General features: G+C 42.2%; 1 protein-coding gene across 13 annotated transcripts in view; it reads left to right on the top strand.

The window, feature by feature from the left end:
* ERICH1 (glutamate rich 1) overlaps positions 1 to 25235 on the top strand; it is a 204651-nt gene that overhangs the window by 86395 nt on the left and 93021 nt on the right. For 8 of the 13 annotated variants that reach the window (XR_008313879.1, XR_008313882.1, XR_008313881.1 and 5 more), the window contains exons 4-5: positions 8803 to 9171; positions 14108 to 14302. Coding sequence is in view for 7 of the 13 variants with exons in the window: in XM_053286156.1 (XP_053142131.1) it covers positions 8803 to 9171; positions 14108 to 14302 (564 nt within the window). In the remaining 6 variants the exon portion in view is untranslated. Of the gene's footprint in view, positions 1 to 5037; positions 5116 to 8802; positions 9172 to 14107; positions 14303 to 14375; positions 15143 to 25235 lie in introns of those variants that run through there. The other 5 variants (XM_053286159.1, XM_053286158.1, XM_053286154.1 and 2 more) reach the window with 5 other exon arrangements.

Raw genomic sequence — 25235 nt, 5'->3', positions numbered from 1 at the left:
ATACCCTTAACAGCTTAGGCCCTGGGTATTTAAGAGAATGTCTTCTTCAGTACAAGCCCCACCGCCCATTGAGGTCATCTGAGGAGGTCCGTCTCCAGTTACCGCCAACTCGTTTGGTGGCTACACAGAGACGGGCCTTCTCGGCTGCTGCCCCAAGATTGTGGAATGTGCTCCCTAATAAGATACGATGCTCCCTATCTCTTGCAATTTTTAAGAAACTACTGAAAACGCATCTCTTTAACCAAGCTTTCTCAGCTTTTAAAAACTTGTTTTTAAATTGTTTTGGCTTTTTAATTGGTGTTTTATGATGTTTGAATTGTTAATTATTATTTTATGTAGCCTTTTGGAAGGGTGGTATAAATTTTTTAATAATAAATAAATAAATAAATAAATAAATAAATAAATAAATAATTTGCATAATATGCAAATTATTTGCAAGCCAATTCACATAATATGCAAATTAGGGTGCCTGGATTTGGAGAGCCAGAATATGGCAACCCTGCACAGCCCTCAGGGACATATTTCTGGAAGTCAGAAAGTATTTCTGCAGGGAGGAAAGAGCAGTGAACATTGTTGCCCCTTGATGCTAAAGGGGTTGAAAGGGTGGGCGTGGCTGGATGACAGGGCACCTTACCAGTGGTGGCACAGTGGCAGCTGTTCGGCAGTGGCTTCCCCAGCCCCCACCCCCACCCAGCGGCGCTTCCTCCCAGCAGCACAGGCCAGCAAGGGCCCAGTTCTGGGTCTCCAAACATGCTCAGAGGCCATTTGCATGACCTCCTTGCATGCACTGCCACCGAGGAGCCACTGGCGGTAAGGTGCCCTCTCTCCCGCCCCCTGCTTAGGGATTACCTTTACAAACATAGCCACCTGAACTGCACCGAGCCAGTTTGACCTGGTTTGATAGCACAAAGCGAACCATTGGGTGGTTCTAATGAATCGGTTTGCTGACTGGCGATTTGATTCAAATTCAGTTTGAATTCGAACCGAACCGCCCCAAAAGGTTCCGTGCACACCCCTATCAGTAAGGTTAAGGGCAGCAGGGATTTGAAGGCAAGCCTCCCCTTTCCAAGTCTAGCACTTTATCTGTTGTGGCTCAGTGGCTCACCCTCTTGGTCCAGAATATAACTGCATTCGTGCATGCTGTTGGTCACTGAATCATCTAAAGAAATATCATTTCTTTTTTCAAGAGAACTCTCTATAATCCTGAACTCTCAGTTCAGGATCACATTACTCTATATAGTAGTCTGTTAAAACAGATCCCAATAAAAACTGTACATTTTAAATAGTGCCATTGTTCAAACGTGTTGTTTTTATTTTCGGAAGAGTTCTTGCCTAGTAGAAGACTTTTAGAGTCTTTTAAGCAAAATCTTCTGGAAAAAGTAATTTTAAGAGAAACATTTTGAAGTGTAAATCAGTGACCAGAAAAGTTTCAGCAAAAACAAGCCTCTCATTTAGATTTTTTAAATAGTTTGGATTTTTTAAAAATGCTTTTAGTTTATGAATGTAAATTAATGCAACAAAACCAGCTGCCGTTTTGAATTGCAAGGTAGAGACTAATCTTATTAACTAAGGAGTCCCTATGTAGTAGCAATTAGTTCCTACATATATTAAACTGAAGAAGCTCTAAGCATTCAAGTACCCTTTCAGCAATCGTGAATGTATCATTCTTCCAGCAACACTCCCCAACCCCTCACACAAACTCCCAAGTAATTTGTCAGGGAGGTTATATTCTGCTCTCCATGCTGCCCACTGTTGCTGAATATTTCTTCCCACACCATGTATGCATGGAATATTGCATATTGTAGTGTGTGCATTTCAGTTACCTTATATTGTGAATTATTATATTTGTATTAGACCCTTTGTCCAAGGAGTTCAGGATGACAGATATTAGAGAGATCCCATTTTATCAGCAATCTTGTTGGTCCTAGGCAAGATTCAAAAAATCTGAACCTGGGTAAAATTGCAACAGAAGTGTTTGAAAGTCTTTTCTACTCAGAAAAGATTAGCATGTCTTAAATAAGAGAAAATCCAAGCATGGGAACACCTTCAAATTAACATTTCAAAGTGCCAGCTGTGTGTTAACTAGCAGTTAAATATAATTTGTCATTAAACGTTTATTTTTCAAATTTGTGGTGTCCCAGTGGCCAGTAGTTAGTTTTAAAGGTCTAAGAAAAAACCATTGCAAGCCCAGGAACATGTTACTGCATTTATTATACATAATCAACATCTTAGATCTAATTCTAACTAATCATAAACTAATTATAAAACCAAGTTATTTAAATAACATTGGTGCACAGCTCCAGTGAATGTATTCATCACAATCACTGCCTTCATATTCATCGGTCAGAACTTAGTCACATCCACTGACCTGACAATTATCACCGGCGGTTCAACAAGGCAGTCCATTTGGTTGACCTCCACAGAGCAATGTTGAAATCCCTGCTATGTAGTTATACCTAATCATATTCAGAAGTGATTCAGGAGCTATTTCCGCATCAGCCACTTGTGGCTAGTACATCTGAACCTTTAGATATCAACCCTAATCTTCAGCATCGACTGAATGTTGAATTTATTTACATGGTAAGATTTTATTTTAAAAAATGTTTCTATTCCGCTCTTCCTCCAAGGAGCCCCAGAGCAGTGTACTACATACTTAAGTTTCTCCTCACAACAACCCTGTGAAGTAGGTTAGGCTGAGAGAGAAGTGACTGGCCCAGAATCACCCAGTATCATGGCTGAATGGGGATTTGAACTCTGATCTCCCCGGTCCTAGTCCAGCAATCTAACCACTACACCACGCTGGAAGTGTGCAAAGGCTGTGATATTTTGTGGCTGATATTGTTGGAAACAAAGTTCAGGTACAAACATGCAACCTTCTCCACAAGTACTTGACAGCAAAGTTTGTCTAGGTCAGGGCTGCTCAACTTCCAGCCCTCCTGCAGATGTTGGCTACAGCCATAATTCCTGGCTATTGGCCACTGTGGCTGGAGATTATGGGAGTTGTAGTTCAAAAACAGCTGGGGGGGGGCTAGGTTGAGCAGGCATGGCTAGGCGGTCATTGGCGTTGCTACTGTGCAATAATAACATTGCCTTCTGCCCTGCACATTCAGTGTGTCGAATCTCAGAATAGTATGTGGTAACGGTTTCTTACTGGTTTTATGTAACATGTTAACATGACTAAGGAGTGAAGCTGATGGCTAGGCACGTGAGATATCATGAGCCATGAAATAACACACTTTCCTTACCACCACAATTACAAGATCAGCCTATGTGTCCTCCTTGCCCCATGAGGGCTGCCCCATCGTACGGGCCAGGGAAATTCATTACAGATCCCTTGCACTGTCCGGTGGTGGCTCATGCAACATGGTGAAGTTGCACATCGTTTTCTCCATTTCTGTCAGTGGTACAAACCACAAACCTCAATCTATAGGGACATAGGGAGGCTGCCATATAATGAGTCAGACCCTTGGTCCATCTAGCTCAGTATTGTCTTCACAGACTGGCAGCGGCCTCTCCAAGGTTGCAAGCAGCAATCTCTCTCAGCCCTATCTTGGAGATGCCAGGGAGGGAACGTGGAACCTTCTGCTCTTCCCAGAGTGGCTCCATCCCCTGAGGAGAATATTTTACAGTGCTCACACTTGTAGTCTCCCATACATATGCATCCAGGGTGGACCCTGCTTAGCTAAGGGGACAAGTCATGCTTGCTACCACAAGACCACAGTCTGTGGCAACACAGAGAAAATTGTCCAAGTCACACAGTCAGAGGCTGCTTGTGAGCAGCCTCTTCACCCTAAGAAATTGGTGCATTTATGTGCATTATACTAATACTAAGGATAAATTAGCCATAGTAATGTTACATGCCATTCAAACCGCACTATTTCTGTGTATTTTCTTAATGCACTTTTGCTTTTACAGTGCTGATATTTTGCAGGCATTTACCTCCCATCTGTCTGTATCCTCCTGAAAGATGGTTATTTCAAATGTCATGCATGTGAAGCACTCTTGAGTGTTGGTACATAGTGCAAATTATTTTGGTCTTTGCCGTGCTACACTGTTGAATTGCAAATGTATTTTTATTCCACCTCCTTCATAGAAAGTATCACAACTGCTCTGCAGTGAGTCATCTGCCAGCTAAGGAGGAGCTGAAGGTCTGATGCTGGTATTAAAAGAAAGGAAGTGTTTCAGAGATAACCCAGCTCAAGAAGGGAGAGGTTACAAAATGAAATTGCAGTCCTCGGCTTTAGAGCAAATTCATTATTATAAAGACTGGGGATGAGTTACAGGAAACAAATATTGGATGTTAAAAGGCCAAGCCAGTGAAAAGAAAGCATTTTAAAAAACAAAATGTATTTGCTTATTTATTTGTTTATTGCATTTCTATACTGCCCCATCCAACAGCTTTGGGCAGTTTACAAAGCCAAAACAAGACCATGTGTCCAGTCGTACTGGGTTTCTCCTTGGCCTCAGCCAGGAGATTTATTGCAGCCTCCCTCCCCTCTAGCCCGGCCTTGATAGCCTGAAGACCAGCTCTGCTCAGCAGTTGTTATGCTGCTTTGAAGCTTGCTGCTTTCGTTAGTGTGTGGCCTTCCTTCTCTGGAATGCCTGATCACTTCCACTTGTGGGCACTAATTACATCAGCCCCGTCTTGGAGCCTCTTGTGAGAGAGGAGAGACTCTGTTTCTGGGCGGATGGAAGGAGCACCAGTGGCACAGCCAGCGGTAGACGGCCAAGCTGCAGGTGCTGGCCTTTGGTGTCGGGCCTTCAGTGTGGGACTGAGAGCTGGGGCACAGTATGCTAATGTATGTGATTGTACAAGAAGCTGAAGCTGCTGCTGAGAGAGCTTCTTTTGTGGAGTATTGGGTGAAATCAATCTACTGTGTGTCTAGGTTTGTCTGGAGATGGGGAGATAGGGGGAGTCTCCATTGGCTGTGGGGTGGCTATTCTGGTGGTGGTGGGGAATAGAAGAAGTAATGACAGGTTGGCAGGCCATAACTGGGGAAGGGAAACCAGAAATCTAATAACTGTTTCCCTTTCCAGCTGTCCGGCCAGCTCTTTGACCTTGGGGACCAGTGCCAACTACTGACAGAGCTTCACTTTGCTCCTTTGTAATGCCAGGTCAGTGCAGAATAAATCAGAAATCATCCATGATCTGATTATGGATGAAAGGCTGATCTGTTATGTATTACAGAGGCATGGTTGAAGGAGGCTGTTGGCCCAGTCTGGTCCCAGCTTCTCCCGACAGGGTACTCAGTTGAGGAGCAGGTGAGGGGACATGGGCAGAGTGGCTGTGGTCTATAAGAATAACCTCTCCCTTTCCAGGATCCCTGTTGAACTATCTGAGTGTGTGTACCTAAGTTTGGGGACCAGGGATAGACTGGGACTTCTGTTGGTGCACTAATCATCCTGCTGCCCAACGGAGTCCCTAACTGAACTGATGGACTTGGTTGCCGTGTTGGCATTAGAGTCCCACAGACTGGCGGAGGGGGACTTCAGTTTTCCCTTTGGGCCCAGTTTGTCCAGGGCAGCTTAGGAATTCATAGCTGCCATGAAAACTATGGGCCTATCCCAAGCTGTCTCAGCACCGACGCATGTTGCTAGTCTCATGTTTGATCTGGTCTTTTGCTCTGTGGGTGGTGTTCTGTGGATGGGGACTCCTGTGATTTCCCCATTGTCGGATGGACCACCATCTGGTTTAGGTTGAACTCACATTCACACCCCACCTTTACAAATATGTAACATCTTGTTAAGGTTGGACTCACAATCACGTCCCACCTCTGCAGGCGTATGGGCCAATTAGAATGGTCTACCCAAGAAGGTTATTAGGATTCAATAGGATTTGAATCCAAGGAGCCAATAGGATTCCAAGGAGCCTTGGAAGGATTTAGTGTTTGCTCTGCCAGTGATCCTGTTGATGCCCTGGTGGAGAACTGGAACAGCAAACTCCCCAGGGCAGTAGACACAATCATTCCTAAGTTTCCTTTCCGATAGGGATGTGTACAGAACCAGCTGGGGGTTTGGGTTCTACGTCGAACCAGTTTGGCTTGACAGTTCCAGGGTAGAACCGAATGCCCCCCCTGGACCGACCACCCCCCCCAACAGTTTGGGGGGTTCGTGAAGGTTTTTTTTTAAAAAAAATTTTTTATCTCTAGCCCCTTTGGGGGGCTTCCTCTAGGCTGTGGGGGAGACTCCATGAAGGTTTCCCCCCCGGCCTCATTTATCACCCCTGTGGCCCATTTTAAGCCCTTTGGCCCGTTCAGGTCTTGGTAAGTGCGGTGGCCATGTTGCCTGCCACTGTGCATACGCAAATGGCCTCTGCGAGGCCTGGCATGGCCCGGGGCCTCACAGAGGCCATTTGCGCATGCGTGGCGATCATTTTAAAATTTAAAAAAATCTCTGTGCTGGTGCAAATGGCCTCTGCGAGGCCCTGGGCCATGCCAGGCCTCACAGAGGCCATTTGCGCATGTGCAGCGGCAGGCAACATGGCCACCGTGCCAGCTTACAAAGGCCCAAATGGGCCAAAGAAGGTCTTAAAATGGGCTACGGCGGTGATAAACGAGGCCAGCAGGGGGAGGGGTAACCTTCGCAGACACACACACACACTCCGCACACACAGCCTAGAGGAAGCCTCCCTAAGGGGCTAGAGGTTAAAAAAAACTAAAAAAAAAAAAAAAGAAACTTCGTGAACCCCCCTGAACCGGGGGGGGGGCGGGGTATAATGGGTGCCAGACTGAACTGATCCGGTCAGGTTCAAGTCTGGTCTGGACTCGAACCGAACATGGCCAGCCGGTTCCGTGCACATCCCTACTCTCCGAGTGGTACATAAGCTGGTTACCTCCAGACTTTACTCCAGGCTGGTTACCTGGCCAAGGGCTGGCAAGCCAGCAGGGGGGAGAGAAAAGGGCTCTTGCTAGACCTATGTGAATCTCCTTCCATGACTACAGAAGTTCTTCTTTTCAATCTAAGCTGAAAATGCAGCAGCCTGATATATCCAAGAGCAGCCATGCCTGAAAAACTCTGTTTTCCTTGCATGGCCTACAACTGCCAATCCTCCAGGAGTGGTCTGCAGTCCCTAACTCCAGACCAGCAGCATCAATCCCTAGGTGATTCATGGCTTGATATTGTGAAAAAATATTGATGAAAAAACATCTCCAAGAATAGCTTCAGTCAGAGTTGGCAGCCCTAGCGGGGTACCAACATTTTCAGTGTTACATGTAGTTGTACTGCAGATATTTGCATTTTGATGGCCTCCGTGCTAGGGCTGTAACATGTTCATCAGCCTGGAAATACTATGTGTTTTGTTTGAGTGAAAGAAGAGGGGCTGTAGCTCAGTGGTGGAGCACCTGCTTAGCATGCAGAAGGCTCCAGATTCAATCCCTGGTGGCATCTCCAGGTAGGGCTGGGAAAGGATCCTTATAAGAGAAGCTATTCAGTTTGTCCAGAAAAATAATTGCTGCTATACAAGACAGGAAATTTAAGGCATTAGGGGGTTAGCATGGAATCTGGCAGAGATTCAGTGGCTTTAATGGGTGGGTGTGCTCTGTAAATTACTGAATCCAAAATCAAGTTAAGAGTCAGGGATTAATTCAGAGTTCAGGCTTTGGGAGCAAAGATTGGGTCTGAGCCAAATGAACTGAAAGCTGAGTCGGGGATTGTCTTTGTGTTCTTAACTCTAACAGGAGAATTAGGCAAATGAGGAAATCATGGCATAGCTAGAGATATGCTGACAGAGCCTATCAGAAAATACAAATACGGTTTAGTTATTGGTGTATTTCTCATCAAGCTGAAGTCCAGAATGAGAACTAATTATAGTGTGTGGTGTAGACTGAAAAAAAGTGCAACGAAGATTAAAATTCTATTGGGGCAGTACAGCTCCCTCCCAATACAGCTGTGTGATTCTTTCTTGTTTCCTTTTCTACTGGTAATTAGTGTGGGGGGGGGGGGAGCAGGAGGAAGAGCAGCAGTAGTATGGGCAGGACTCTTTTGGCTATTCTAGTTCTTGTACTCTAGTGGTTCTGCTTACTGTTGGGCTTAGAATGGGAGACGTCATTATAGGAACTGTGGAAAACAGTTTCACTTCTTCAACAGAAGACTAGTTGGATGGTTGAGCCTATATGGTCTCAGTGGCCTGAACCGTCCTAGGCCTAGATAGGCTAGAAACCAAAGATAGTCTTCAGATAAGTTGTACAGGCAAACCTTGTTATACGCTGACTTTATATCTGCGGTTTTGCATGTTCGTGAGTGTCTAATTAAAACCCAAATTTCATTATCCGCTGATACAAAAGGGTTAAAACCCACGTATCAGCAGTTCCAAGAGGGCTGGAAATGACTATGGAGGTTTTTTTCTGGCCACCATTTTGTCAGGAGGTGGAGCCATTTTGTGGCTCATTTCTTTTTTTTAAGAAAAGCATTTTCTCCATGATTTTTCATGGGGGGAAATGGAATTTGGTCCTCTTCTATAAAGTCAGTGACTTTACCTGTTAGTCGCCATCCCCAAAGTGAAACGGCACTTTGCTCACATTTGTCTCTTGCTTCCTTTCCTCCTCTTTCCCTCCCTTCGTGACTCCTCACTATAGGAACTTGGACTGCAAGCTCCTCATGGCAGGGGAATGCTTATATAATGCACCATGTGCATTGATGGTGCCATATAAATCATAAACTTTGCCTAACCTTTTGCACTTGTTCATCAGACACTTTTAAACATCCCAGAAATGGGAGAAAGGGATGTTCTTATCGAGCATGGCTAAAATAACTTCTTACTGCACATTTTATTTATGATTACCCCTGTTTCTTTTAAACCTACAGAGGAGGAATATCAAGGGCAACCCAAGAGGAAGCGCATTCGAAAGAAGAAACACAAAAATGTTTTGCAAAACCATGATAATTTACATGGAGACCAAGCAGAATGCGGGAGGCATGAACGTCTGATTGAAGATAACTTCCAGCTGCAGTGCACAGACGGCCCAAGCCTAAGTCGAAACAAAAAGAGAAAAATGAAAAAGAAGCGGCAGAAAGAAAAGATGAGAGCAGCTGGCTTGCTAACAAAACCGACTGGTATAGATTTCATATACCAGCCTGAGAGGGAGGAAAAGGCAAACTTTGAAGATGCAGATAAAAAAGCAGATGACATTCTGGATTTTTTGCAAGCAACACAAGAAATCTATTTCTCTGAGAGTAGGTGCATTTCCTTCCTTTCATCAGTAACATTAACTTGCAGTGGGAGAAATAAATATACGTTTACCCTTTCTTTGTCAAATACAAAAGAAAGAAAGAAAGTGTAAGTCTTTTTTGGCACGAATTTCAGAACTGCTGTTCTTAGAGGGTGATGCAGCTCTGTCAGGGACATAGCAGGAATATGAATGCATGTGGGAAAGGTGACAGCCTTTTATATTGCATCCTACATCCAGGAATCTGCATCACCATTTGTTCCTGGATATAGAAGTCTTTGTGAACAAGTGAGACAATATCTGGATGCCTTTTTCATATTCACCTGGCATAGGATGGTGCTTTTGCTGCTGAAGAGCAAAAACGTGATTCTGTACTGACAGCTAAGCACATTTAGTGGGTTGTGCAAGCAGAGTAAAATCCTAAGCTCCATTGATTTCAGAGGAATATATGTCTGTGAGTATATTAGACTGCAGTGCCTCTCTTCTTCTATGCAGACCATGCTAATACAGACTTTTAAAAAGTGTGTTTGCTTTTTCTCCCCTGTAGCAAGAAACAAGTTTTTTGAAAGCCATTACTTTAATGTGTCTACATGTAGTGGTAGGCATATATTTACTTGTGAATAGTAGTCATGTGGAACTGCAATTCCGATTGGAACCACAGTGTCGCCATGTATGTAAGGGATGTGGTATTTAACCTTTATCTTTCAGCTTTTTCCTGCTGAAAACCACACCTCCAAATTGGCTGCTTATTTGTAAATAATTTAAAAAAAATTAACAGTCTTAGACCAGCAAAACAAAGACTGTAAATACAATAAATTCAAAACTCTCATCTGGTACAAATGCAAAACAATTTGCCCTTGTTAGTATTGCTGCTATATGGCCTCACTGTATCTCTGCCTGAACACTAATTTGCTATACCCACATTCTTAGATGTTACCAAAATTTGATGTTGTCTCACGGCAGATTCTACAAGCCACCATACAAAATTTAGCAACATTATGAGCCTGTTCTCACGTGCAGCCTAACCCAGACTAGGGAAGCCCCACCTGGGTTAGGCTGTGCATGTGAACCGCAGGGATTGGGCCGTGCCGCCTAGCCCAGCTTTTTAGCTTGGCTTTTAGCCAGGGTTAAAGGCTCGAGCGAGCTCTTAACCTGTGTTCCTGGATCATGTATTTGCTGGGGCAGCATTCAGCCCCAGTGGACACAGAGACGGGCACCTAGAGCACCGGTCTCCTGCAGGAATCCCCCAATGCACCATGCATGTCACGTGGTGCATTGTGGGATATCCCAAGGCCAGGACATGTCGTCCCAGCGCCACTCTGCACCATGCAGTGCGGATCAGCTGGGAGTGCGATTGCAGTGATTGTCTGGGGAGAAGGTGAGTTGGACCAGCCTTCCCCCCCCCACCCGCCCGCCCATCCGCCTGCCCCCTCAGCCAGTCGTGTGAATGGCCCCTATATGTCAGGAATGGATTCTGGCCAGCCAAAAGAAGGGACCACATTGAGCCATGTCAAAGTAAATACTCTCTGATGTTTGGCTACAGTAAGTGTGGTAAAATAATCATGTAGTATATTATCATTTGGCCTCCTTGAGCCAATAAAATTGGGGGCCAGACCTCAATTATTTTGTCATTCACTATCTAAAATATGTTGCCTGAGGGTCAACCAGCTATTTATATGTGAAATTGCTATTTGCTGTAATGGCACTTGGAGAGTTATGCTCGGAGAGGGTGTTTTTGGTGGGAAAACAGCATGGAGGCAAAGGGTTAAATACTCTCTACCTCCACACTGCAATCTCAGACTGAATCACAGCCTCACACAGCTGCTACTCATGAGTAAACTTAAGCCTGCAGCCACATGCATTGTGGACACTTTAATGTCATGTAGAATCTGACCCTGAAGCACTTGGCCTCTGTCACTCATGCCTCAGTCACATCATACTTGGATTACTGCAAAGCGCTCTGCTTGGGAATGCTCTGGAAATGTCTTCAGAAACTACAGATGATGTAGAATGCACCTGCCAACAGTGCTCATAGCACATCTATTCTAAAGACACTACATTGATTGCCAGTCTATTTCTGGGTTCAATTCAGGTTGCTGATTATTACGTTCAAAGCCATGAATGTCTTGGGCCCCAGATATCTTAAGGACCACCAGCTCCAAGCTGCACCTCCCCTCCTGTTTAGGTCAGCCAAAAGGGCACAACTCTGTGTGCCAACACCTGCTGAAGCTTGTTTGGGACAGGGCCTTCTTGGTTGTTACCCCCAGGCTGTGGAACTTGCTCTCAGATGAGGTCCGCATGGCTCCATGGGGTCCTAGGATGAAGGGTGGTATATAAATGTAAATAAATAAATGATTATCCAAATCTCAGTTCACAGAAATACTGATGGGGTGACCACTTGAGTCCCAACCATATTGAGGCTGCTCCACACCACAAACACAGAAAACCTAACTTAAGTTAGTGGGTAGATCAAATAGACCAAATCCTAATGGAACAAGAAGCTCTTCAGTGCTCCCTCTTTGAAGAGAGGGTGGCCAGACAGATATCCTGAGGCAAGGGATCTGTAGCCTAGGTCTGGCAGCATAGAAGCCCTTTCACACATTTCTACCAACACAACCTCAGATGGTGGAAGACTCACAACAAGGTCTCCCCTGCTGATCTAAGTGGATTGGCAGGCTCATATGGGGGGAAATGATGATCCTTTAGTATCCTGAGTCTATACCGTTTTGTGGATTTAAAGCTAATGACCAGCCCTGTAGATCAACCCTGGAAAAAGACCAGAAGTCAGTGAAGCTGATATAAAAGAGGCATCACATGCTAGAAAACTGGCTCCAGTCAAAGCCTTTAGCTGCAGCATTTTGGATCAGCTGGCGTTTCAACATGTTTTTCAAAGTCAACCTTACCCAGAACATGTTGTCGTAATCCTGTCTTGACGTAACTAACGCATATGTTACTGCTGGCAGGGTCTGCCTTCTCCAGAGATGGGTGCAGTTGGCTGTACACCAGCCAAAGATGATAAAGGCATTCTTGGCCATAGTTGCCCCCTAGGAATTTAGGAGCGATGTTGGGTCCAAGAGCATTCTCAAACTATGACAACAACAATGTAATTTCTGAATAAAGGGGATCATGTTGTACTAAATACTGATTCCCTCATTTTGTCAAATAAAATTTGGAGCAAGTCCTAAACTCCAAACTTCTGAATACTTTTCTCTCCTGATCACAAGCTTAATTGTTAGAATTGCTGTTGAAGGTGATAACTGTAATGAGTTGAAAGACAGGACTAAAGAGTTACAGAACACACAGGGGGGATGTCTGATTTTCATCCTAACTATAACTGATATTCTCAAATCAATATTTTGTATTTACCTGTATCCAAGACTAGGTTCCCCCTACCATCTCCCCAGAATTTTGTATTAGAAATCAGGAGGTCATCTTTTAATTAGAGTTCTGTTCCTTTTGAGTAAATGCAGGTATAACTTATATTTAACCTCTACTTTTTAAGGGGGTCATCTTAAATTCAGAGTTGTCTTTGATTCAGTTAAATACAATAAATATTTATAATACAGACAGAGGATAACCAACAGGAGCTAAGTCAAGGTTATAACTGCCTTTCTGCTACTCTGAAATTGTTACCAGAAATACTGAGTGCAAAATATTATTGTGAACATAGTTGCCACCATGCTTCCTATTAACTTGCCTTCCAAAATTTTATCACATACTTCCAAACTCAGTGGGCGAACATTTGGGCCAGCCCTGCCCAAATCAGGCTAGGGAAGTGAAGGAAGATATCTCAAACGTTCTCCTCCTCCTCCTCCTGGTCTTAGCACACCATTCTCCTTCCCTTAATTCATGAGAGGTAGCTCATCTAAACCACCTTCTAACACAAAAAGTAGTATTTCAGTTGCATGTGAGGGAGTGATTCAGACCCTTCATAGTGATTACAGGAAGGAGAATGGTGTACTGGGAGGGGCAAATGTTTGTTCACGTCCCTAATCAAATGTTGGTACAGCCAGCTCTCATCTATAATCCGAACCTCACTTCCTTTTCTTTCCGTGTCTCTGTGTGTATGTATGTATGTTGTGTTGGTTATTTTATCATAGTTTTAGAATTGTCTTTATTTCCTTATAATCTACATGTTTGGATCTTATCTGCTATCACTGGCAGCATTAGAATAATACTAATATTGGGCCGATTCATCAGTGTACATTCACCACTTGATGACTGCAAGACCCAGTGACTAGTTGGCCTAGTTGGCCTTGCAGACCAAACTCAACAGATGGACCTTTCATTTCCACAATGCTTTTCAGTGGAGTCAGTTCACATATTCAGCTGCCAGTCATCGATTGATGAGTAATTAAGAGATGCTCATAAAGCAGTGAACTAGCACTTAAAATTTAGAGTGTTTTTTTCAAAGTGCAGTAAAGGATCTTAATCTGCATGTAAATTACCACAGCTTTTCTGTTGCATGCATGCAAAAAAGCCACAGTTATCTACATCTTCTCAAAAGGTACCTACTTCATGCATATCCGGTGAAACGCTGTGTGCAAAATCATCACATTTCACTGACTGAATGTGGATTTCTCAAAATTTTCTATCTGGAAGTGCCTTCTATATGCGAATTTGTAAAGTGAAAAGTAATTCCTAGCCTGGAAATAATAATATTCTGACCTGTTGCAAAGCTAATAAGACAAGATGGACCTGTAAGAACTTACAAACATATTTCTCTGATTCCATCAAAGTCCTCTTTTCAGACTTGGTAATCTTTTTCTATATGATTTATGCTAACATCAAGAGAAACAGATCGCCTGTCAGTGTTGCACGAAATCGGTTTTCACTTTAGAATTGAAAGCAAGAAAACAACTCTGAAAAATGAGTAGTTAATAAAATCTACCTTAGACAAGGGGAACCTTCTTAAATAAAACTGACTGTTTTTCTTTTCCTAGAGCGATCAAAATGTGAAGACTCAGCTGTGAGTTCAGAAAGCGTTCATGAGATTGTACAGTGTCTTGAATCTCGCAGCATATCTTCGTCAGATATTTCTCTTCTGCATCAGATGAAATCCTTTGTACTTCTTCAGGATGTGGAGAGACTAAAGGGTTCTATGGAGGAGTTCCAGATACATTCAGATATGCCTTCTGGTATGTTCAGTGCACACCACTGCTCATTTCCTTCTTTGTGTACATTAGTATATATATATTTTTTCCCATACAGGAAAAGCAAAACTGTATAACAGCAGCATTGATGAAGCTGTGTTGGTGGAGGACTCCGCATTGCAGTGTTGCACAGCATCATGCCAAGCAGAGAAATACAAGAGGGGGGACAATTTTTGCTGCTCTCTCCTGCCTCCAGAAGAACCTTCTGGCTTCAGAAAGGTGTCCTTGATGGTTGTGCAGCTCTCAAGGACATATTCCAGAGAAGTGCTGGTCAGGTGGGAGAGAGGCCCATCTTATTGCTCTGACCACGTGAATGCTATGCATGCGCGCGCACACATGCACACACAATCATTGGGCAGAAGTGACATCTGAGTGTGTGTGAAAAGGGTCTTAGTTTCAGGTAACTGTGCATAGGATTGCAGCTTTAGACATTATTTCTGAAATGAACTTCTAATTTCCCTATTGACTATTGACAGTTAATTCTATCTTCTCGTTATCTCACGGAGCCCTGACTGAATCTAACTTTGTAGCAGAGAGCTGATAAAAACTGAGGCCCTTCCACGTCATGTAACTATTCTGAAAACATGCTGCTCAAGCAGTCTCCAGCTGTTCAGTATAGAATCTCTGTTTGAGACTAATTGTGTGTCTTTTACAGTAACCCTAATGGTTTGTTTTTCAAAATACAAAATTTAGATATACTCTTGAGCAGTTCATGTGATAGCTTTTATTTCTGCTTTCTTTTATGGGCCATAATTCCCCAGAGGTCATATTTCTTTAGCATTATGAAACAAGCAATTTTAAATTAATAATAGTATTAACAACTTATCTTTATCATACGAACTCAGTGTTCCTGTGTAAAAAATGGGTAACAGCAAAACAGGGCACTCCTCTATCTCTTGGTGCAATTTCCAGACCAGGGACCAGATAGAGGAGTGCCCTGTTTTGCTGTTACCCATTTTTTTACCCACAAGAGAGGAGAGCTGGTCTTGTGGTAGCAAACATAACTTGTCCCCTTAGCTAAGCAGGGTCCACCCTGGTTGCATATAAATTATTAGCACTGTAAGATATTCCCCTTAGGGAATGGAGCCACTCTGGGAAGAGCAGAAGGTTCCAAGTTCCCTCCCTGGCATCTCCAAGATAGGGCTGAGATTCCTGCCTGCAACCTTGGAGAAGCCGCTGCCAGACTGAAGACAACACTGAGCTAGATAGACCAATGGTCTGACTCAGTATATGGCGGCTTCCTATGTCTGCCCACTTCATACTCCTATCCAGGTTAAACTGGAAGACAAATGTCACTAAAGCTTTTACTCACTTTGAAGTATATACAGTGAAACATGCTACTCTCCCACGTTTTCTCGCTCCAGTTTATTTGTCTGCAATTCCATGTTGTAGTTATTTTTTTATTTTTTTTTAAAAAGAGCTAGCATTTATAAGAAGTTAATCTGTGCGCATTTTATTAGCTGTAAGATATTGTTAATGAGTCCTTTCTTTTGTTTCTGATAAGTGCATTGTTCTCTTCTGTAGACCTGGTTCCGGAGTAAACACTGCTCACTTCTTAAGGAAAACACAGTGGTTGAAAGCAATCACACTTTGAATTATCTTCACAAAATATCACATCACTCTGAAAATACTTCACTATAGTTTGGGAGTGGGCAAACTATGACAAACATGAGGAAAATTAAGAAAAAGATAAATTACTAGTTTGTGTTGTTGTTTTTAAATCTGAATGTTTAAAATCTGTCAGAAGGTTTGAGTTAAAAGGTTTGGAGGAAAGTCTCCGATTAGCATCCAAAGGACTATTGTAGTTTTGCATACTCAAAGTGACATGCATATCAAACAGCAACCTTCATGGCACACAGCACACCTCTTTTAAAAATGAGGAGAGAAAGTCAAAAGGAGCTTGTGATGTGGTAGAAGGCTCTGCTGTCCAAGCCTGCCTATGGCCTCAGGTGAACCCCAAGTCGTCAGCATGTGGATTGAAAAAGCAGGAACTGGCAACAGGTATTGTTTAGATTAGAAGTATGAGACATTTTTGTATCCTAATCTTCCGCATAAATTCAAGGCAGCATGCATGGAGTTATTCATTTTACCCCAATCCTGTGAGGTAGATAACATCAGGCAGAAATCCTCAAATTGTGGTCCGTGGCTTACCCATCTTTTGCAGGCTTCCATGCAAGTGATCCGCACAAAGCCTGCAGGGCAATTGAGAACATCTGCAATTCACCCTGCCCTTGATTTTAACTTTGTTTTAAAACCTATGCATATGTTTCACATCCACTGAGACACCAAGCAGTTTTCAAGTGGTCAGTAGAAAAGAAATGTTTGAGGATCCCTGAGCTAAGAGCTAGTGGCTTGCCCAGTTTGTTTCATGGCTGATAAGAATTTAAACCAGATGTTCCCTGCTCTGTATGCAACACACTGCCCATTACACTGGTGGTTGCCGACCCTTTTTGGCAAGTGTGGACATGCATGCTGTTATACATATGCAGCCCCTACACCTCCCTTGTGCCAGCCTGGGTGTAATGAGCCAGGGAACAGGAAGCAACGCAGCCTTTGACAGACAAGCAAAGTTGTACATAGGTTTGACTCTGTGCTGTAGATAGATTCATGGGCCCTCCTACTCCTGACCTGTTGTTCTACATACTCCTGCTGCTTGTGCCACATGTGGCATGATCTGTGCACTTCACTTTTCTGACTCACTGCTATGACAATGATATGCTTTCCTTGTACTTCTGGATATCAAATTTCCTTCCACATATATCTGCAGAAAGGAAGTGGGGGGTGGGCAATCTGGCAAAGCTTGTTTGTTGATTCTGTTCTGGAACCTGCACAACTGTTAGCATCAAGGCTGGGCCATTGCTCCAGTGATAATCATGCAAACCATGTTCTTTTATGGACAAAGGTGCACTGTCAATCCTTGATTCCTTCTCTTCCAGCATTTTGCTGTTGGTGGAGATGCAGGGCTCACTTTTCATATTATTTTATTTTTATTTTTTTCTAAGTACATATCCTCCTTCTCTCCTAAGGCCCTGAAGTGGTTAATAAAAGGAACAATATAAAATCAATAAAGGATCACCATATTAAAATATTTGAAGACAGAAAAAACAAAAGATTAAAACATCAAAACACCTACAGAATGCAATAAAGGCAGAACAATTCAGCTCAATGGCCTAAAAGTTAGGGCTCCAAAGTTTTCTTTTTAAAAAACAACAACCCACCACCCAGATTTTTACCTGTTCTGAAAACAGATGAAGTGGAAGCCTGTCCAGGTTCCTTTGGGTGAGGAGTCCAGAGGGTTGTCAGCATCACTGAAAAGGCCCTGCGCCGACAGATAGTTTCTGAGCTCCACTTTGCTAGAAAACAAGAAAACACTTACACTTTCTAATCTCATTCTTTACCAGCTCCTTTGCTGTTGACTAGCAAGAAACAGTCGACAGACCCGCATCCTATCTCAGCTCACAGGCATTGTGTGCTTATGAAGATGCAATATTTCAATAAAGCTGATGTTTCAGAGAACTGATGCCACTTTCTTGAACTGCTAGAAATGGAAAGGCTAACAAGTGTCACTCTCATCATTATATGTGATTCTGTGTGACGGTCTTAGAAAGTTTGGGTCTTCCTATTGATCCAAAAAACTCCAAAAGAGACTAAGATCTCTGGCAAAAAAAAAAAAGTATTTGGAAAAATGTCTTGTTTTCAAAGGCAAAGAAGATTTCTCTCTTCAATGCTGAGGTGCTTTTTTTATTCCCCCTCCCACCCCCAGTTGCTTCCATTCATATTCTAATAAAACAAAGCAGACTGTCTGGGACTTGGGGGTAATGAGCTGCATGTAAAGGAGTCCCTTCTGGTAGGTACTTCTTGTATTCCAGAACATTTGGAAAACAGGAAATGTGAGGCAGCTGTGGAGAAAGGAATGTCCCATGTGGCTTTGTGGTGAGCTCTGCAGAAGAGGGGTAGAGGCCTAGCCACTAATACTGAGTGACAACAGACGCCCTTAGAAGAGCACCTCCATCATCTGAGGTGCACAAGTGGTTCTGAAGAAGCCAACTCCTCTTCTAGGCTATGAACTCTACTTTTTGCTGCTCATCCCCTGGGGTTCCCTCTTTTCTTCAATCTGCCTGTTAACATTTTCTTTCTTGTTGGCAAGCATCAAGTCAAAAATAGCCTTCTCTCTTGTTGCCTAGGAAATTATCACCCACTAAAGAGCTAAAAGTGTCTTCTGACAGGCTTTTCTTTCCTTCTTTCTTTTAATTCTGCAGAGCTGTCCTCTAATAATGCCTCCTCCATATAGCTTGAATTGTGCAGGCCAGTAGATGTTAAAGTTACCTTTCACCTGCCATGCTGCACAATCTGGATTCTTCACATGCATTACAATTATGAAAAAGAAACAGTGTTCAAAGAACAGGAAATTAAACAGGAGGTGGCTTAAAAGTGTAATTATACAACAGTGGTGAGCACTATAGAAAATGGCTAGCATTTAAAATAAACAGTATCAGGTAGGTAGGAAGCTGCTGTTTCACTCTTGTTATATATTTATATTTGTTCCAGATTCTTGAGAACTTCTAACTGTGGGACGGGGGGTGGGGGAAGAGTTACGTTTCTTTTAACACTCAATCCCTCATTGTCTTCACAAAGTTCTTCCTATTCATGCTTTCAATAGCGGAATCTCTGTATGTGAAGTTTCTGAGAGTCCACATCTTCTTCTCTCTTCGTGCTTTGAGGAACCATTCAAAATGCGGGAGGCAGTCCCAGGGAGAAGAGGACACCGTAGTCCAGTTCAGGTGATGTTTGACACCCCTGGTGTAGATGGTCACCTGAACTGGACTGTTGTCAAACATCTGGCCTGCATGGATAATTTTTGTGGCCCGTGGCTGTTTGAAACTTTCCCTTCATTGTTCGCTGCTGCTTGTCTCCCCAGCATCACGCTTCTGTGAGTCGTTTCCTTGGAGCTTTTGTGAAATGCTTGAACAGGGGAGACAAAGCAGAGGAGTGCAGTGGCAGTGAACAACTGAGCGATGGGCAAGCAAGCAGGTGGCAACAACAGGGGCAGGCAGGCAGACACCAAGCGGGCGAAACCGATGCACACTGTTGTAGTAAAGGCAGTGGTGGCAGGTGAGCAGGCAGAGAACGCTTGAGAGAGGAGGCCGGTCTGGAAAGAAGAAAGAGAGGTATCATCTGCCGGCGCCAGCATAGAGGGAGGGAAGGAAAGAGGAAATAGACAAAAGGTGTGTGTGGGTGTGGGTGTGTGTGTGGGTGGGTGTGTCTGTGGCTTTTTTTTTTTTTAGTGTGGCCTATCAGTGAACAATTGTAATTTAAACTGCCCTTATGCCCAGTTAAATTTGGAACCCCTGATCTAATCCACAGTTTAGATTATTGTGAATGAGTCTGCTCTCCTTTCTCCACACTCTACCTTCAGGCATAGAGCAGGATATTGGAAGCTTTTGAAAATAGCTACATTTCCCCATTATATTCAAATTTGGGGAACTGTGATTTGTTCAAACGATGGTTTGTTAAAACAAACCAGGAACAAGCTGTGGTTTGATAGCTGGATTTGCTAGCAACCAGTTTCCTGCATTCTAATCTAGCAGGGAACTGTGCTTACTTACAAAAATGATAGCAGAAGCTCTCCATCTCCTCCTGGCACATGAAGGAAGGGGAGAGCGTTCAGAGCCTAAGAGGAGGGCAGATTCATCAATGATAATCGACACCATGGTTTGGATGATTGCCTGAACCAGGCCAGTGTTTTGTAGGAAGTATTGTACCATCATAGTATCTTTGCACACATGAGTTGCAGTACTTACTTACTAGGATCCCTTATGACTGCCATATGGTGAGCAGGAGAATACTTGCAGTGGTGGTGAATCCAGGAGGTGTGCAGGTCTGGGATGCCTTAATAAGTTCATCAAAGACTACCTCTGTGTGGATGTGCCACAAGAGAGCAGGCCCAATGTATGGAAAGTTACAAGAAGGGTCCTTGATAGAGAATGTCTTGTTTTGTGCCAGGGTGGATTTGATTTAAATCAAACTGATTTAATTCACGGTTTAAATCACTATTTAAATCACTAGTCAGTAAGGCTTGATTTAAATCATAGTTTTCTACATAAAGACTAATTCTTGCTGGTATAACTTTAATATGCAAGTAGATGAAGATTTTTAGAATAACAACTTTTCATATTAGTTTTTTTATCCCCAGTTTAATAGGTTAATCATTAATATTTGGACAACTTTTCTGTTGAACTTAGGAAGGAGAAAAATAATCATTACCTTAATAATAATTTAAATAGATTTATTCAACTGAAACAATAACATTACAGCATATGTTATTTGCTTAAACAAACATCCATGTTTGTTAACTAATTTGGCTAAACAAAATATATATATTTTAAGAAACTTGGACTGTCAGCCCAGCCGACACATGAAAAACTTAAATACTGTCCTCTGTAGCTCACTCGTCATCTTCATCTTCTTCTTTGTTCATAATCTGGAAAAGAAAAACAAGCTTTCCTGCTTTATCGGGTCCCAAACGATTTCTCAATTTAGAATGAATGAGTCCAAAGGAAGAGAATATTCTTTCAACGCCTGCAGAAGAAGCTACTGCTGTTAAAAGTGAAATCATTACTTGAACAGTCTCTAAATCCAAGTGCTTAAGTGACTTCCACCAGTTCACTGGTGTGACTTTCTTTAAAATATCTTCAGCAAACATATATTTCTTGAATGGTTCCCCCTTAGCTTTGAAGTTTATTATAGTTGGCATTACAGATGGATGATTGCTGGATACCCATGTCATAGCTAACTCCTCTTCCTCAGCACTTAAGTTTTGACCCTGGTACTGGATATTGACAATATTTGCCAAAAAATGAGCTGGAGACAGTACTTGTCCCATTCGTTTTTTTAATGCTTGTAATTTAATTCTGTCCATGTGTAGTTCTGTTTTTAAGTGTTCACTCAGTTCCTTCCAAATTTCAACAGCATCAGCAATAAAACAGCTATTTTTCTGTATTTTGTTTAAAGATTCAGAGATGGGTTTCAGGATGCTCAGCATATGTTCAACATTTCTCTTAAGCCCAATGTTGAGGATTTTGGCCGTGACAGTGCCATCTATTTTATCTCGATTTTGTTCACAAACTGTCATCAGAATAGGCCAGTTCTTGATATACTGCTCAAAACAGTCCACCACAGAGTTCCATCTAACATCTTGTGGGAGCGTTAGCTTGGTTCCACCCATCCTTTTCAGAGCTGCTGCAGCAAAGTGATTGTTACGGAAGTATTTAGCAATTTCAACAACATTAGTCTTTATTTCTGGAACACTTAAGTCTTTGGCTAAGAGGTGCAGCAAATGAGCACTGCAACCATATGTTATTAGCTTTGTATTCCCTTCCTGCTCTTCTAAATTTCTTCTCATCTTGGATACATTTGCAGCATTGTCTGTGACCAAACTGCGTACTAGACATTTGAATTTTTGTTCAGATGTTATTATAGCTTTTACTGCCACTTCTTGTAAGTATTCTGCTGTGTGTGCATTTCCTGACGTATCAATTGTTTGTGCAAGGAAGACTTTCCCTTCTTCTGTTGTTATACAAGCACATACAATAGGATCATTGTGGACATTACTCCACCCATCAATACGTAGGTTAACAATTCTACCCTCCAGAGCTGTTGCACATTGCGCCATTTCTCTGTCATACATTTTATCCAGCAGTTTCCCTGCAACATCTGCTCTGCTGGGTGGACTGTATCCTGGTCTCAGTGACTGAACCATATTAATGAAATGTGGGTTCTCAGTCAGACGGAAAGAAGAGTTCGTTGCATAAACAAACTGGGCAATTTTTTCATCAATTAACTCTTTTTCTAATCTGCTAGTTTTTATCACAAACTTATCTATGGTGGTTCCAGGAGGGAAGGATTTTTTCTTTCTTTTAGGTGATAGTGATATGTGGCTGTGGGTGCCTGATGATGATGCTAATGAAGCACTATCCTGGATGGATAACTCTGAAACTGTAGAACAGGAGGATGGTGATCTTTAAGGTGGATAGTTTCCAGAATCCATGAATTCCCCTAAACAAAAAAGTCAATGCTGTTATTTTATTGTTTATACAATTTCTGCTTATTGTACACAGCACTGCCCCAAAAGGAATATTTGCTTTTCTTCATAACTGTACCAAATCACAGTAACATGCAGTAATAATAAGAAATATAATTTTGCTCAAACATGACAGTTCAAGGCAGTCTTTAGAAATATTATATGATTCAATAAAAATGTTTACCAACCTGAAGATCCTGCCTGTTCAAATGTGATTCTTTGGTCATCTTCATCACAGCACTTCTCATGATGTTGCCTCATTCGGGCCACCAGGCCTTGCATTTCTTTGTTGCAGTGTTTGCATTTTGCACGCATGCCTGCCTTACCGATAGGTAAAGGAACTTCATTAAAATATTGCCAAACTGGGTCTCTTTGACGGCCTGCTGCCATTATAGGTTTTTTCCTCCAAGGAAAGAATGTGATAAACCTCAGGTCATACACACACAAAGATCCAAAGACTTGTCTGTCTGTGGCTATGCAGTATTGTGCTCAGAAAGTTTCACTTTCATTTTGTACTGCTTGTCTGCTTGCCCCTCCCTCCTCACACTTAGTTTCACTTTCTTCTTGTGCAGATCTATTCCACTCCAAACAATCAGAAAAATATTGTTTCTATTCTATTTCACTGAACTTCTTGAAACTTAGCACTGAAGGGGTTGATTCTGTATTCATAGGTTTGTAGAACAATAGAATTAAGGTCTTTTTCTCAGCTCTGTTCATGTCATAACATTTTTGCTGTGAAGAAGAGGCATGTGATCTCTGCTAAGTCAAATTCAGTTTTGAGAACTGCAAAAGTAAACCAAGCATCTGTGATAATATCTTGTAGGCAGAGAAACTGCCCAATAATCTTACAAAAACCTCTGGAAGAGCATGACATTGTGAATGGATTAATGGAATTTATTTACCAAAAAAATTAAACATATACAGCCTTATTCTACATAATTAAAAAACTAATCTTTATTTCATGATGGAATAACCTTTGGATGGTAATATATTTTCCTCAAAAAGTATTTTATTTAAAAAAAATCCGATTTAAATAAAAAAAATCCGATTTAAATTTAAAAAATCTGATTTTTATTTATTTTTTTTAAAAAATCATTGATTTTTATCCACCCTGTGTCCAAAGCACCATTTGAGATTCATTTCTCAGGGCATGTCTTACATAGACAGCCATGAAAATGCAGCTGTTTTTCTCTGCCTTTCTTAATCAGAAATAAGCAGTCTAGACATGCACTTGTTTGTATAATGGGGAGCACCAAGGATAGAAAAAAACCTGTGGCCTTTATGCAAGTGTATATTATAATAATAATATTGTATTTATAAAAGTGCTTTAAATTAGTAGGTACAGTACAATATCATTTTAAAAGGCAATTCTTTTCTCACAATCTGAAATTGGCTGATGGAATTAAATGGATGGGAAAGGCAGAGGAGGGAAGGAATCAAAAGGAAATGCAGAAGTATTGATTCCGAACCAAAGGCTGTAGCAACTTTAGTGTGTTTGTTTGAAGGAATGTGGTACAGAATTCATGAAAGAAGGAAGATAGCAGGAAAGATGGAATTGGAGGAAGAGATTTTGACAGGTTAAGAGGGCCCAGAGCAAATGACTGAAGTTGAGGAAGCATAGAGATGTAACAGAAAATTAGATTGAGCAGAGCATAAAGAAAGAAGGCACCTAAGAGGAGAGATTAGAGCGCTATTTACATTTTTAAAAGGGAGGTGGGGACCCTGCATCCATGGTCAGCATTCCAGAGCACACCTGGAAGTCCTGCCCTAGGTGCTGATTCCCCAGGAAGCCTCACCCTACCCATACTTTTCACAGTTATGACACGTCCCTCTTCAGACAACTGGGGAGATGCAGCTTCCCAGTGAATTCGCGCTGAGCGTTGGACATCCAGGCACACTCTGGGTTTATTTATTTATTTATTTAATATTCCGACTGACTCCAAAGGCTCTAGGCAGCTCACAAAAAGAAGCACACAAAACCAAAATAAAACAAGCTGTTAAAATCATTTAAAACTTTCAAAGATTACTAAAAGCCTGGCTAAAACATGTGTCAAGGGCTCTTTTGAAGGCTGGTAAATGAATGTCTATAGGGAGTACATTCCACAGCCCAGGAGCGAGTCACTGCCAGATGAGCTGGCGACATAGGGAGACGGATCTCTCTCGATTACCTTAATGTGCAGTGAGGATCATGTGGTTGGGACGTTGTACATGAGTAGAGTGTCCCCTTTTTTCATGTGTGAACAGAGCTAATGAAGAACCTTAAGAGTAAAAAAAAAGTTGTTTATATCAAATACAGACAGGAAAAGGTAGCCACTTAAGAAAAGAATAAAGAGATTATTCATACCCAATGAGATAAGAAACCAAGAGCATCAGAGCTGAGGCCTGAAATAAAAGGGGGGGTGGGACACAAAAGTTGGGAGGACAAGACAAATATTAGCATAATCAAGATAAGATATAACCAATATTTGAACTAGATTCTTACTGCAAGCAACCCCTTTTCTTAATAATAGTACTTAGCATTTGTATGTGAAAGCGTTTTTCACAGTATTACTTTGAAGTGATCCTTATAACCATGATAGGTAAGTATCCCCACATTGTATCTTGGGAACTGAGATTGAGAGGAAGTGGCTTGCTTAAGGCCACTACGTGGCTTGCCTACTGAGCTCCTCGCAGAAGTGAGATCTGAATGGGGGAAGTCCTGGTTTACAGCTTGCTTAACCACTTTTATCCCTATATAACTTAAATGTGCTTCACAATGCAAATCTAGAGTCATCCCTGGCAGAAGTAACTCACTTCATAGCTGTAGTTGTTTGTTTTGAGAGTTTGAAGTCTTGACAT

This window comes from Hemicordylus capensis, chromosome 1 (genome assembly GCF_027244095.1).
Source record: "Hemicordylus capensis ecotype Gifberg chromosome 1, rHemCap1.1.pri, whole genome shotgun sequence".
Lineage (NCBI taxonomy): Eukaryota > Metazoa > Chordata > Lepidosauria > Squamata > Cordylidae > Hemicordylus > Hemicordylus capensis.
The sequence above is the reverse complement of the archived record's forward strand: the minus strand, read 5'-3'. Positions and strand labels throughout refer to the sequence as shown.